The sequence below is a fragment of the Olea europaea genome, chromosome 15 (genome assembly GCF_002742605.1).
Source record: "Olea europaea var. sylvestris chromosome 15, O_europaea_v1, whole genome shotgun sequence".
NCBI classification, from domain to species: domain Eukaryota; kingdom Viridiplantae; phylum Streptophyta; class Magnoliopsida; order Lamiales; family Oleaceae; genus Olea; species Olea europaea.
In genome coordinates, this window is record NC_036251.1 from 14,179,513 (window position 1) to 14,195,213 (window position 15,701).

The 15,701-nt window shown below is 34.0% G+C and overlaps 1 protein-coding gene across 3 annotated transcripts in view; it reads left to right on the forward strand.

Moving 5' to 3' along the window:
- LOC111410243 (protein LNK2) overlaps positions 1-11,393 on the forward strand; it is a 30,112-nt gene extending 18,719 nt beyond the window's left edge. For all 3 annotated transcript variants that reach the window (XM_023040505.1, XM_023040506.1, XM_023040507.1), the window contains exons 6-8: positions 524-1,201; positions 1,295-1,446; positions 10,590-11,393. In XM_023040505.1, coding sequence (XP_022896273.1) covers positions 524-1,201; positions 1,295-1,446; positions 10,590-10,920 — 1,161 coding nt within the window. In that variant the 3' untranslated portion in view covers positions 10,921-11,393. The remainder of the gene's footprint in view (positions 1-523; positions 1,202-1,294; positions 1,447-10,589) is intronic.
- Positions 11,394-15,701: the final 4,308 nt, after the last annotated feature.

Here is a 15,701-nt window from a genome sequence, read left to right on the forward strand (position 1 = left end):
CAATATCTGTTTTCATTAATATGTATATATATTGTGTGTGCATTTGTGTATGTGTTGTCAATACGTCACAAAGTGACATAATTGTTATATATTCAAGTGTTACTGAACCTTGATTTGCTCTTTCCCTGTGGAAGCAGAAGAAATAGTGAAAAATATAACTACCATTTTCTCCACGGTAAATTCTACTGGTCAAGCTTTTCATTTCGTTATTCTTTAGGTGGACTAATGTGTAGATGTTGCATCATAGGCAATATATGTTCACTTTTATCAAGTGGGACTTAAAAAATTGGCTGATATGACTATATTGAACAGTAATAAAACAATGGTTAAAATCTTTTTACACCATCTCAACCTAACTAATTCTTACAAGTTACAAGATAAAAAACTTCATAATAAAGTCTCATAACCGGATGGCTCTTCCCTCTCCCTTTTTTGGTCGTAGATCTTGGTACATTATTTGTATCTTCCACTTTTCTTATTTCGAATATCAAAGTGATGCCCTGACTGATTTCAATGTGTTCAGGGTCATAGGAAAAAGAGAGTGTTGAAGGGTCGACATTTGGAGGAGAAGAGTAAAGTCAGACAGCTTCGTGATTTGTGCGGTACATGGTCTTCATCTGGGAAGCCATTACAACAATTCAACATGCAGTATCCACAATCAATGGTCAACCAACATCAGGCTTTGTTACCTAGTCAGCTTCAAAGGCCAGAACCTTTGAAGCACAAACATTCCTCTGGTCCACGTTTGGCTTCTCCGATGTATGGCAATATGGTGAATCAGTGTCCAACCTTATCCGTCTTGCCTCGATTTCATCCAGGGGAAGGAAATTATAACCCATTGTGCTCTGGCTATGAAGTTTCTCCTAATACAAATTCTTTAAAAAACTCAGTGAATGCTGCATTGAAACCTCCATCAATGACACCTCGGGAAAAAATTGAGAAGTTGAGGAGGCGGCAGCAAATGAGAGCAATAATTGCAATTCAGAAGCAGCAGCAGAAATTTGATAATCAGGTTTCAATAATCAAAAATTCTACCATGGGAGGAGGGAACGTTGAAGTCAATGACAATGTTACCAGCTTTGCTTCACTTGATCCAAACTCGCCCATAGAACAGGATAATTCTAGTGTCAATAATGCTGTCATCGATGACTGTTCAGCGGAGGGCTCAATACTTCACCGGCTTCAAGAAACCATTGACAAAGTTAGTTACGTATTTGCTTGTAGAATATTTTCCTGACACAAAATTGTTAATGCAGTTAGAACTATTCATATCCAATAATTAAATTCTTGGCAGTTGGACATCCATTTAAGACTTTGTATCCGGGATAGCTTATATCGGCTAGCTCAAAGTGCTAAACAAAGGCAATATTCTAGTGATGCAAGCAGTTCCAACCCAAGCAGTAAGGATGATGTTCTCAGCAAAAACGAAGGAAATAATTCTGACAGGTTAGTATGCCATTTATAGTATACATCTAAAAATTGAGGAGAGCCATATTTTTTTTCATATACCTCACTACCATAAGGTATCAGCTCCATAAATATAAACTACTGAAATATTTAAGCATGTAAACAGTGAACTGAAAAGTTTGTGCCGAAGATTGTATGTTTCCAACCTGTTGAATTTTCCTAGCTACCTGTCCATGATATATCCTGATTTCTGTAATGGTTGATGACAATGTCTCAACAAATTACCACTGCTTGATTTACAATTGTCTACCTCCCTCGCTTGTCTTACACACTCACCTGTTGTGAGTGAAAATAATTTATTTCTTTGAAGTTGCTCACTTTGTAATTGGTTTGCTAAACAATTTATAATATCAACTGCTGTGAATTCTTTCTGGTTGCTGACATGAGGAAATCTGATATTTCTACTCTTATTATCTAGCATATTTGAATTTCAGTACTCTTGTTAGATGAATGCATCAAGTTATGCCTTGAAAAACAATTGAAACTATAAAATTCTGTCTATCTAATTCACTGGTTAATCATGCTGGGTATTGTATCATATAGTAGAATATTAAAGAGAAAAAACTGTATATTTCTTCATCTTGATTTACAACCCACGACATCTACTTATAGTACAACAAATGAAAGAATAACAGGAAAAAATAATCCTACAATCTAGAAGATTAATTACAATATTTCAACTATGGAAAGAAAAAAAATCATCTCTAAAAATAAACTAACTCCAATTATTCTTAATCTTGGTCCGATCATCTCGAGATTTCAACACTCCCCCTCAAGTTGGATCATAGATATTGATCATATCTAACTTGAAGATGAAATCATCGAATCTTTGTTTGGGTTGTCCTTTGGTGAAGATATCTACAGCTTGTGCTTGTGTAGGAACATAGGTCATAAAGATAGTTCCCTCCTCGACTTTTTCTTTAATAAAGTGTCTATCTACCTCTACATGTTTAGTTTGATCATGTTGAATTGGGTTAGGGAAAATGTTAATCGCTGCGTTATTGACAACTTCATTGTCACGTGTAATTCTTCCAAAAGTTTCTTCAACCACAGTCCTTCACACATTCCTTTGCCAACAGCTCTGAACTCAATTTCAGCACTACTTCCGGCTACTACATTCTGTTTCTCGCTTCTTCAAGTTACTAGATTTCCCCATACAAAAGTACAGTAACCGTAGTAGACCTCCTGTCATCAATCGATTCTACCCAATCTGCATCTGTGAAAATCTCAACGTCTTTTCTTTCACCCTTTTTGAAGAGTAGTCCCCTTCCCGAGTAGCCCTTGAGGTGTCTAAGTATCTTATAGACAGCTTCTAGATGATTTTCTTTTGGAGCATGCATATGTTGGCTTACTAGACTGACTGTAAATGCGATGTCAGGTCTGGTGTGTGACAGGTAAATTAATTTTCCAACCAGTCTTTAATATCTATCGATTTCTACCGAATTACCTCCATCTTCAGTTTTATTTCCCACATCAAGCGGTGTGTCACTTAGTTTACATCCTAGCATGCCAGTTTTGGATAAATAACATATTTTCGTTGTGACATACTGATGCCTTGTCTTGATCTAACAACTTCCATTCCTAGAAAATATCGCATTGGTTCCAAATCTTTTACTTCAAATTCAGTAGCAAAACTCTTTTTTAACCTTTCAATCTCTATTGTATTGGCTACTGTCAAAATAATATCATCCACATATAAAAGTAGAATTGTTTTAGTGCCATCTTCAGATAGTCGAAGGATCATAGTGTGATTTGATTGTCCTTGACAATATCCTTGATTTTTCAAAACTTTCACAAATTTGAGCCTATATAAAGACTTTTTTAGTTTGCACACCCGTTTTTCTTCATTTACGTTACAAAAGCCTAATGGTAATGTCATAAATACTTCTTTCTGTAATTTTCCATTCAAGAATGCATTTTTAATATTCAGTTGCTGCAGGGGCCAAGCCAAATTTACTGCTAGTGATAGAAGAACTCGAACTCTATTCAACTTTATCACTGGTGCAAATGTTTCTGTACAGTCAATTCCATAAGTTTGTGTATAGCCTTTTGCATCCAATCGAGCTTTATACCGTTCTATTGCCCCATCAGCTTTGTATTTCACATTGAAAACCCACTTGCAACCAACGGGTTACTTCCCTTTTGGTAAGTCCATCGCTAACCAAGTTTCATTTTTCTCCAACGCTTTCATTTCTTCCAATATTGCTTCTCTCCAATTTGGAATCTCCAAGGCTTCCTGGATAGTTCTTGGAATAATTGTATTGTCTAGCTGAGTTGTAGATGAACGAAATCCTGTAGACAAAGTATTAAAGAACATGAATTTCGAAATAGGATGTAGAGTACATGACCTTGTTTGTTTCCTTAGAGTGATAGGTAGGTTAGGCTCAGGTGTCTCCACTATTTTTTAAGAATCTGGAGTTATCATAGGTTCTGACTCTTTTGGTGCTTTAGTAGTGAGATTCTTCCTGTACTTTGACTTTGGCTTTCTTGAATAAACTAGTATCTCCTTATCCTGTTGTTTTTCTACATCTCCTCCTCGATTCAAATTTCCTTTTGTTAATGGCATACTAGAATCGGACGGTATAGTAGGTAGGAGAGGTTCAGAATGGGAGAGACTGAGACTGAGATCAAAGAATCGATCTTCATGTAAGGTCTCTTCCTGAAGAGAGGTTCTCAAAGTATGGAGTGTTTTCGAAGAAAGTGACGGCAAGGCTTACGAAGATTTTTTCATGGAAGGGTCATAGCATTTGTAACCCTGTTGCGTAGGAGAGTACCCAATCAAAACACATTTAATGGCTCAAGGTTCAAGTTTGCTTTTGTGTTGAGAGTGAACATGAAGGAATGCATTGCACCCAAATACTCTTAGGGTTAGATCAAAAGTGAGAAGAGAAGTTGGGAAGTAATTCTGAAATTTTTGGAGAGGTGTTTTGAAATTTAGAGCACGACTAGGCATCCGGTTGATTAGATAGGTAGATGTGAGGATGGTATCTCCCCAGAATAGCTTAGACATATTTGTTGTAAACATTAAAGCTCGAACAACCTCTAGGAGATGTGTATTTTTACGTTCGGCAATCCCATTTTGTTAGGGAGTATCGACACAAGAACTTTGATGAATTATCCCACGTGTTTGGAGAAAGTCTCCCAGGATGTGATTGAAGTATTCAGTGCCATTATCGGTATGTAAAATTTGAATTTGTGTTTGAAATTGGTTTTGAATCATGGAATGGAAGTTTATAAACACGGTACGGACATCGGATTTTTCTTTTAGTAAGTAGACCCAATAGATTCGAGTGTGATCGTCAATAAATGTAACAAAACACTTTATGTGGATGATTTGGGACTCGTGAAGGGCCCCATACATCTCTATGAAATGGTGAAAGGTCTAGATGGTTTGTATATAGATATTGGGAAAGATGTGCGCTGATGTTTCGCAAGTTCACAGACTTCACATTGAAAATGAGCCGACTTTTTATTCTAAAAAATAGAAGGGAGTACACCTTTCGTGTATTGAATGTTAGGATGTCCCATTCTAAAATGCCATAACATAATTTCAGTATCTCTAAGGACAGACACAGAATCACAAATTTTAACTTGACACTGTTTACTCACGTCAGCTTGTTCAAAGTAGTAGAGTCATTCACTTTCCTTAGTACTGTCAATTGTCTTCCCCGATAATAGGTCCTGAAAAACACAATGAGATGAAAAAAAATTAGTAGAGCAATTGAAAGTTTTGTTAGCTGGCTTATAGATAGCAAATTGCATGATAAATTTGGGACATGAAGAACTGATTGTAAAGATATAAAATCAGAAATTTTAATATTCCCTTTTCCTGCTATCGTCGATAGGGAACCATCTGTAATTTTAATTTTGAGATTACCTGCACATGTGGAATATGAAGAAAATATGTGGTAGGAATCAATCATGGGATCAAAAGCTCCAGAATGATCCAGGGTGTATTAGACTGTGATGGATTTTAAGGTTCTCAAGAAACTACCTCTATGAGCCAGTGAGCTTGACAGATTATTTGTGGAGGTTTGACTTGGTGGGTGAAAACTGTATAACAATTTGTAGAGTTGCTCCATCTTTTCAGAATTGAAAGTGCTACTCGACTCCTTGGATTTTTCTGATTGATTTCCATGGCTTTTGTTTTGTTTTGATTTCCAATTTACCGATTTTTTGTGCAAATCCCAGCACGTCTTCTTTATGTCCCGGTTTACGGCAATGTTCACACCAGGGTCGTCTTTTTGTTGTCTTGGGTCAAGCCCATTTGCTGCTCCTTTTGAATAGAGGCCATGATTTCAGGCCCACCTCTGGAATTTTTACCCAATTCATTAAAATTTTGAAGCCCACTCTCTTTGAATCTAAGCCCATTATTTAATGGCCCAAGACTAGAAGACCCAATCAATTTTGACGCTAAGGTTGAGCTCTCTGTCCCGATTCCAGTTGAGTCCAACGCACCACCGGCAGCTTCCAGCATGATTTTCCGTCGGTTTTCTTCATGTCGAACCTCTGCAAATACTTCCCTCATCGACGACAAAGGCTTTCAACCGAGCCCCTAATGTCGTCAAGATCTTGATTCAGTCTGCCAAAAACTCGAACACCCGCTCGTTTTCCTCTAGTTTTTTCTTGAACCGCGTGCTGTCTCCTGAACATTCCCACTCCTCTTCAGAGCACAAGTCAAGTTCTTGCCACAAAGTTGTCATCTCAAGGTAGTATTTGGTGACATCTTGTTCCCCTTGTCGTGTTTGCAAAAGTTTGATTTTGATTTCAAAGATTTAGGACGAATTTTCAGAATATGAGTATGTCTCTTTTACTGCATCCCACACGTCCTTTGACGTTGGTAGGAAAAGATAGGTCTCTCCAATGGATGGTTTCATCGAGTTGACTAACCAAGCAGTCACCATAGAATTTTCTGACCTCCATTTTTTAAAAAGGGCGGTGTTGGTTGAGGTTGGCTTTATCATTTCACCGGTGAGAAAACCCAATTTCCCTTTTCCATCAATTATTAGTTTGATTGACTAAACCTATTCACGAAAATTCTTCCCATTCAGTTTTTCAACTGTTAGTTGGAAGGATGAATTTTCTCCTGAGTTTAAGGCAGAAGCAGTTTCAGATTCGCCATTGAAAGAGTCAGAAGTTGTGGATCCTCTACTGTTGGCGGTGGCTTCTGACATGATTAGGACAATTTCATGGCTCTGATACCATGAAGAGAAAAAACTGTATATTTCTTCATCTTGATTCACAGCCCACGACATCTACTTATAGTACAAGAAAGGAAAGAATAAAAGGAAAATAATAATCCTACAATCTAGAAGATTAATTACAATATTTCAACTATGAAAAGAAAAATAAATCATCTCTAAAAATAAACCAACTCCAATTATTCCTAATCTTAGTCAGATCATCTCGAGATTTCAACAAATATGGACCTTGAAAGCTACATTTTTGCAGTTCCTTTGAAGTGTATATTTTGATATGTTTGCTATAACTCAAGTCGACAAAACTGAGGATGTAGAGAGAGATGGTACTGCATGTCATGCACCAAATTTAATGACAATCATGACCCCTCTTTTATTCATATTCTCTGAACCATAAGCAAATGTAGAAATCGAGTATGCAGTTAAACTAAAAAATGGATTTGTTTTAAAAACATAAATAGGATAATCAGTGAGTATATATGAGGATTGCACTTCTCAGTGAATCAATTTATATATATATGTGTGAGTCGGTGGGTGGGTGTGTGTTTTTAACGCATTGACAAAAAATGTCATTTACAATTGATCTCTGTTGTGTTTCTTTTCTGTTTAGTTTTATTTTTTGTGAACTCACCTACAAGTGGTCATTTATGTCTAATGTCGTAATTGAATAACATATTAAGAAAATCTAAATAAAATGAAGGTGGAATCAATGAAATCTTGCTTTGTCTTTATGGGAACAAGAGTAAGGAGTAGATCTTTTTGTTTGAGGTTTTCTAGAGTTTGCAAGTGAGAACTCCTTTCTTTATTTGGTGTACCTACTTGAGCTGGATGAAAAGAAACTTTCACATCCAATTTTGAAGGAGGAGATCCTGTGGGATTTTATCCCAATTTTCTTCTCTTAGGCCCATAACTAAAAATACCGCTTTCTTACGATTATGAGGTTTATTGGAATTTGAAATTCAATCTTAGAAATACAACATCTCGTTGTTTTTTACTACCCAAGGCTTTGATACATTTCGTAATCGAGAAATCTCTGTAGGTGTAGGTGCTATTTGAGAACAATTAACTGATCTAGATTTATGAATTATTCTAGAATATTTGTTGGTAGAATGGAAAGAATTAGGGGAAGAAGGACCAACAAGAAATGAATGGGAAGATCAAAGGGTTGGAAGAAGAAAGAATTTTTTTAGTTAGATGCATGGAATTGGCTAAGCATTTTATTCGAACAAATATAAAACCAGAATGGATGGTTGTGTTTATTACCGATTCTCCCTCCTGAGTTGAGACCCCATCATTCAGATAGATGGGGGTAAACTAATGAGCTCGGATATTAATGAACTCTATAGAAGAGTTATCTATCAAAACAATACTCATCGATCTATTGACAATTAGATCCACGCCAAGAGAGTTAGTAATGTGTCAGGAGAAATTAATACAAGAAGTCGTAAATACATTTCTTGGTAATGGAATCCATGGACAACGAACGAGTAATTTTCATAATAAAGTTTACAAGTCATTTTCAAATGGACTTGAAGGCAAAGAAGGAAGATTTTGTGGGATTCTGCTGGGGAAACGGATTGATTATTCAAGTTGTTCCGTCATTATTGTGGGTCCTTCACTTTTATTACATCGTGTGGATTGCCACGCGAAATAGCAATAGAATTTTTTGGAACATTTTTAATTCGTGGTCTAATTAGACAACATCTTGCTTTGAACATAGAAGTTGATAAGAGTAAAATTTGGGAAAAAGAACCGATTATATTGGAAATACTTCAGGAAGTTATGCAAAGGCATCTTATATTGCTGAATAGATCACCTACTCTGTATAGATTAGGCATATAGACTGCAAGGAAGTTATGCAAAGGCATCTTGTATTGCTGAATAGATCACCTACTCTGTATAGATTAGGCATATAGACGTTGTAGTCCATTTTAGTGGACAAGCATGCTATTGGTTTACATCTATTAGTTTGTAAAGGATTCAATACAAATTTTGATGGGGATTAAATGGCTATTTATGTACATTTATCTTTGGAGGCTCAAGTGAAGGCCTATTTACTTATGTTTTCTCATATGAATCTTTTCTCTCTAGCTATTGGGGATCCCATTTCCATACTAGCTTAAGATATGCTTATTGGTGGATTCTATGCATCAACGAGTGGGAGCCATCGAGGTATTTGTTTAAATATGTATAATCCGTAGAATCACAAAAACTAAATCAAAGAAGTAACAATAATGACTATAAGTATACTAAACCATTTTTTTCCCCCCTCTAATTCCTATAATGCAATTGGAGCTTATTGGTAGAAACGAATCAATTTAGATTGTCCTTTGTGGCTTTGGTGGCGACTAGATCAACGCATTATTACTTAAAGCGAATGTCCCATCGAAGTTCACTATGAATCTTTAGATACTTGTTATGATATGTATGGACACTATCTAATAGTAAGAACTATTAAAAAGAAATTATCTTTATATGCATCTGAACTACTCTTGGTCATATTTCTCTTTATCGAGAAATCGAAGAAGCCGTACAGGGGTTTTCTTTGGCCTATTCATAGGGTACCGAACTAAGCTAAGAATTCTATAATATTGGAAGGAATTTGGAGTCCTTCAGTTCAACTAGGCCCGTAGTTCCAGAATTTCTATGCAAATCAAGATTGAGAAAAGAAAGTTTTTCAAGCACTGATTCAAACCCGTTCTCCAATCATACTTGGCAGAATATGGAGGTACTTATGGCAGACGGTCCGATCTAGTATTTCACAATAAAGTGATAAATGGAACAGCCATGAAACATAAGTCTATTAGAACTAGGTATTGCATGCAACCTTAAACTTGTAGTTTTTACTCATCTTTGATTCTTCTGTATGAAGTTAACATATTTGACCCCTAAACGCTGACTTATTTTATTTGAGGGTGAATATTGAATATAAAACTAAAAATATATGAGGTAGTTGACTACCTTCAGTGAAACCGATAGACTTGCAGATTTGGCAGTGAATGATTTTGGTATTACTGAATATAAAAGAATCAAGAGGAAGCGTAGATATGCTGAAAGTTTCAGAACTTTGAATGTGCTCCGAGACCATCATACTTATGATTCTGGTCTGCAGTAGCAAGTTTTCATTTAGTATGAAAAATAACAATCAAACTGTCATCTGAATATTTGTTTGAAGATGCTTAAGGTAGAGAACCTGCTTTAGCTGATCAAACCATTAAAATAAGACGACTAATCTTTATTTTTCTTCATTTAATGCGTAAAATCCTTGCACAGTGGAACTTCTTGCCGTAGGGGCTAGTGTTGTGAGATGATAACTGCATCTCTTGGGTATTTCTGTCATCTGAATCTCTGCCTCTATGAATGGGAATTTCATGATGTTGCCCATTAAAATGAAGAAATTTACTAATTTTTGAAGAAAATGAGCCATTTTTTACTTGTTTAAGGAAATAGTTTTCTCTTGGATGCCAAAATTCAGATATTATGACTTGAACTTGGGTTCAAGTCAGAAGCAAAATATAAATGTGATGTCGAATGTGTAGGCTCAGACGGAAGGGAGCTGAGGGAAAAGAGAGCTTTGTAGGAGCAGCTGTGGAAGGGCTATTTCCCCCTTTCCATTGAAGAACTAGATGTTGGCCTCCACACTGAGAAACAGGCCTTTAGCAATGCGCTGAAAGCTAGATTAGGGGCTTTCATGTGTAAATTATTTATGCTTGCTTTATTTGTCAATAGAAGCGCAGTATGACAGCACTCATTACATGGGTTAATTCCAAATTAATAATCAGCAAGTTTCAAGACTTGGCAGCCTGTGCTTGATAATAATTTACTGATTCTGAACCTTTTTGTTTCTTGAAGTTGACGTTGCAGAATAAATTTATATAATTTTATTAAGGAAGCGTGTTTCTTATTCCTTCATTGCTTTTACAGGTTTACAAGAATGCCTGATGCAGAAACTGGGACAAATCCCATAGATCGTACCGTCGCTCATTTGCTTTTCCATAGGCCTCTGGACTTCTCAGGAAAACCTGCCGAGGCACTATTGCCTGTATCTGCCAAGCTCCCATATGAAAGGAAGGCAACTTCGTTAACGAGGTACTTTCTTGAAAGCTCTGACAAAATGCAAATCACTTCTCCCCATGGATCAAAATCTCTTGGCATATTCTCTGAAAGGGATCATTCCAAAAACAGCCTGTGCTTAGAAACTTCTGAGAATGCATCAAACACTGAAGTTACAGACGAGAAAGTGAAAAAAAAATGAAAGCCTCCTACTGAAGAATAAAGCTTCCCTCAGATCTTTTCATACTGTATTCAGATTCTCTGGTAATAGGACTTCACTTTACATTGTCAGCCAACCAGATCTCTTTTAAGCATGGTCGTGGATGATAACCATTTAGTTCTCTGGAGGAATCTACACATCATAATGCAAGAAAATAAGTCATGGTTACTGTTATGCTTTGTCAAGGAATTCTGTACTCTTGTTGTCAGTGGTTTGATCGTTTTCTAGTTTGCATGTTTTGTTTTGAGGTGTGTCATGGTGAAGCTACTAAAACTTCAACTAAATAAAGCCTGCCTGATTATTAGAAAACAGCAGTATGACCCAGGTGCCTGAATTTTTTTGATTCTATTTTCGAAAAAATTGATAGCCCATTCCTGTACTTGTGTATATCCTGCTGTGGGTGTGGTAACTTTCCTACGTGCAGTGAATTATAAAGGTAAATTGATGTCTCGTTAGTGATTCGCTTTTAATTGTTTCTTGTGTCAGTTATTTTCGTTTGGTAAACAAGACAAGACAATACGTGAAGATTTTTTATGCATGAAAAGAAGTTAAAAGTTTGTTTATTACAGTAGATATGTTAGCATATTAAAACGTTGCAAAATGTAGGTTACTTAACTACAGAGCGGGCTGCAGACTTGATAGGATGAAGCATGGTAGTGTAAACATTTCAAAATTGTATACTTATCTTATTTTCTTTTTAAAGCAAAAAAAGAAAGAAATTTATTTTGATTAGTTTTTTGGTGTATGATTAATTTCTTTTTTCATAATAATTAGATTAAAATTAAAAACTTTCTAACCTTGTTAATTTTTATTTTTATTTTTTTTCCAAAGAGTTAATTATAAATAAGCACAATGTAAACTATTGATTATTAATATGATGAAATTTGTAGTGCATTTTTTTTTCCTTATTCATCACTTATGATGTTAACTGGTACTAATTTATTTTCCTACTTTTAATTACGGAAACGCATTGCGTAACGACTGTGATTCCTTTATACAAAGATCTTTTCATACTGTATTCAGATTCTCTGGTAATAGGACTTCACTTTACATTGTCAGCCAACCAGATCTCTTTTAAGCATGGTCGTGGATGATAACCATTTAGTTCTCTGGAGGAATCTACACATCATAATGCAAGAAAATAAGTCATGGTTACTGTTATGCTTTGTCAAGGAATTCTGTACTCTTGTTGTCAGTGGTTTGATCGTTTTCTAGTTTGCATGTTTTGTTTTGAGGTGTGTCATGGTGAAGCTACTAAAACTTCAACTAAATAAAGCCTGCCTGATTATTAGAAAACAGCAGTATGACCCAGGTGCCTGAATTTTTTTGATTCTATTTTCGAAAAAATTGATAGCCCATTCCTGTACTTGTGTATATCCTGCTGTGGGTGTGGTAACTTTCCTACGTGCAGTGAATTATAAAGGTAAATTGATGTCTCGTTAGTGATTCGCTTTTAATTGTTTCTTGTGTCAGTTATTTTCGTTTGGTAAACAAGACAAGACAATACGTGAAGATTTTTTATGCATGAAAAGAAGTTAAAAGTTTGTTTATTACAGTAGATATGTTAGCATATTAAAACGTTGCAAAATGTAGGTTACTTAACTACAGAGCGGGCTGCAGACTTGATAGGATGAAGCATGGTAGTGTAAACATTTCAAAATTGTATACTTATCTTATTTTCTTTTTAAAGCAAAAAAAGAAAGAAATTTATTTTGATTAGTTTTTTGGTGTATGATTAATTTCTTTTTTCATAATAATTAGATTAAAATTAAAAACTTTCTAACCTTGTTAATTTTTATTTTTATTTTTTTTCCAAAGAGTTAATTATAAATAAGCACAATGTAAACTATTGATTATTAATATGATGAAATTTGTAGTGCATTTTTTTTTCCTTATTCATCACTTATGATGTTAACTGGTACTAATTTATTTTCCTACTTTTAATTACGGAAACGCATTGCGTAACGACTGTGATTCCTTTATACAACAATAAAAATATAGGTCACAATTAAGTTAACTTTATGCACTTTTTTAAAATAATTCAAATTCTCATCAAATTCTGGATTTTTCCAATTTGGAGGATTGTGACTCATTTATTGGTTTAATACTCTGCAGTTATCCATTTTTTGCTAACTAAATAAATCATCAAATGTTAATTACATTTTGGTGTACAAGGAAAATTTTTACTGGGGAAATATTGGGGGCGATTGCATTTTTTCATTGGGACACTTGGCCGGGAGAAAAAATAAATAAATAAATAAATAAAAATCATATACGTGTTGTTAACATGACACTTGTAACTACCTTGTACAATTTTTCCCTATATAAAGGGAATTGCGAGGAAATGGTGGCAAATAGCCACCAAAAAAAGACATTTTTTCAAAATGGCCGTTGACTACTGCTTTTTAAAAAAAAAATTTGAAAAATCTGTAAAAACTTTAAAAACAATGAAAACTCAATATTGTTCCTAACAAATCACTCTTAAAACGGCGTCTGAAAAAGGAGGAGGAGAAATCTTGTTGAAAATAATGATAGAAATTTTTGTAAATTATGTAAAATTATTGGAAATAATATTTTTTGAGGTATTTTTGGGTCAAAATGGCGATCAAAGCACCTGGATCGGAGAAGAAAGGGAGGAGAGGGCTAGACGATTGGGTCGTTTGTTTGACTGCCCAGACGTCTGGGCCGTATGTTTACCATCCGCCCAGCCGTCTTTTAAACAAACGGCCCAGACCATCTATTGGGCCGTCTTTTCCAGACGACAGCTATTTTTTTATTTATGAAATAATTGTATATATTGTAAAATTTATTTAGATAAAGTAATTAAATATTACATACATAAAATATCAAAAGAAGAAATTAAATTAAATATTAATTTTTTATTTAATTAAGTGATTAAATAAATAATTAAACAAAGTAATTAAATATTAAATAAATAATATACATAACTATGTCGGAAATGACCTTCCAACTTGACAGATAATGTCGCGAGTTTGGATAATGTGATAATTATGTCGGAGAAGACAATAAAAGTGACATTCTGTAAGCAATATGTTACTGACGTGCCAAAACAAATGGTTAGCAAAAGAACTAGATTGGTGTCATAATACATTGTTTCTCCGTACACGATCGAGGTAAAGAAGAGAACATCCGTCGACGGTATGTTGCCCAACCTCTTCCGTGAATTCGACAAAGGGCGATTGTGAAATCTTCACATTGAAGTTAGGGCTATAAATGGATCAGATATATGGATCGGATCTGCTCAAATCCGATTCGATCTGTTAAGAATAATTATCCTATTTGATCCAATTTAATAATCCAACGGATATTTGAATGTTAAATTCATATCCGATTAACTATGTTATCAGATATTAGATCCGAAATTGAAAAAAATTAGAAAAATAAAGATTTTATTTATTTTTTTATTGAAAATCATAGCCCCAACAAGATTTTAATTATTTATTTATTTTAAAAAATATTTAAACTATCTTGATGGGCTCACTTATTATATTAGAAGGCCCAAATCATATATATATATATTATCTAAATGATGCTCCTTTAACTCATTTCTAAAGGAGACTCCTTTTGGAATATTTTAGTGATATCGGATCGGATCGATTTATATCCATATTTAATTTATTTAGTTAACGGATTATCGGATTTGAATCTCGATTGGATTATCGGATTAAAACCTAAATACATCTCCCATTAATTTCGTCGGATTCAGATCAGATTCGGATCAAATTGAAGTATATTGAATTTTTAGCATCAGACGTGACGTAGAGCTGATAAACCAAACACACGTTAAAAATGTAAGCTTTTTTTTTTTATGTACATTGTGATCCGTAGTTGTAATAATTTAAAATATAAGCATTTTTTTAAAACATTTATAATGCTTTAGTTTTTATGTAATTGGAAAATAAATAACCAATTACTCTTAATTACATATATAACACATTATAAATAAAGAAAATTGAGGAAATCAGTGACATATTATAAATAGAGAGTACATACAATTTAAGTAGATATTACATATTCGTCGGGTCAATTTTCATGTAATCAATAACATACTATAAATAGAGAAAATTGGGGAAACAAAAAATATACTATAAATAGAGAGTACATACGATTTAAATAGATATTACACATCCGTTGGATAGAGAGTAACATACTATAATTGAGAACTTCCCACTCGACTTCATTTAGTAGAAGAAATATATTTTCGGCATTATTGAATAATGTTCAATGTCTTGAAAATGTAATCGTGCCTAATATTCGATTTCCATCTCTGTTAGATATTCTCATGCATCATGTGATTTATGTTCTAGTTAAATATTAAATAAATAATATATGTAATCAATTAAGATAATTAATTAATGAGATATTTAAAGAATAAATTAAATTTAGTATTAATTTTGTATTCGAATAAGTGATTAAATAAATAATTAATTAAAGTAAAGAAATATTAAATAAACAATGTACATAACCAATTAAGATAATTAATTAATGAAATATTTAAAGAAGAAATTAAATTAAATATTAATTTTTATTTGAATAGGTTTTAAAATAAATAATTGAATAAAATAATTAAATATACATAACCAATTAAGATAATTAATAAAGAAATATTTAAACGAGAAATCAAATTCAATATTGGATAATTCTACATATACTAATTTATAAGAATGTCCATAATGTATATGTGAAATTTTATGAGTAAAGAATCGAAAAAACTGTTTTTCAACTCTCCAATAATATTATGG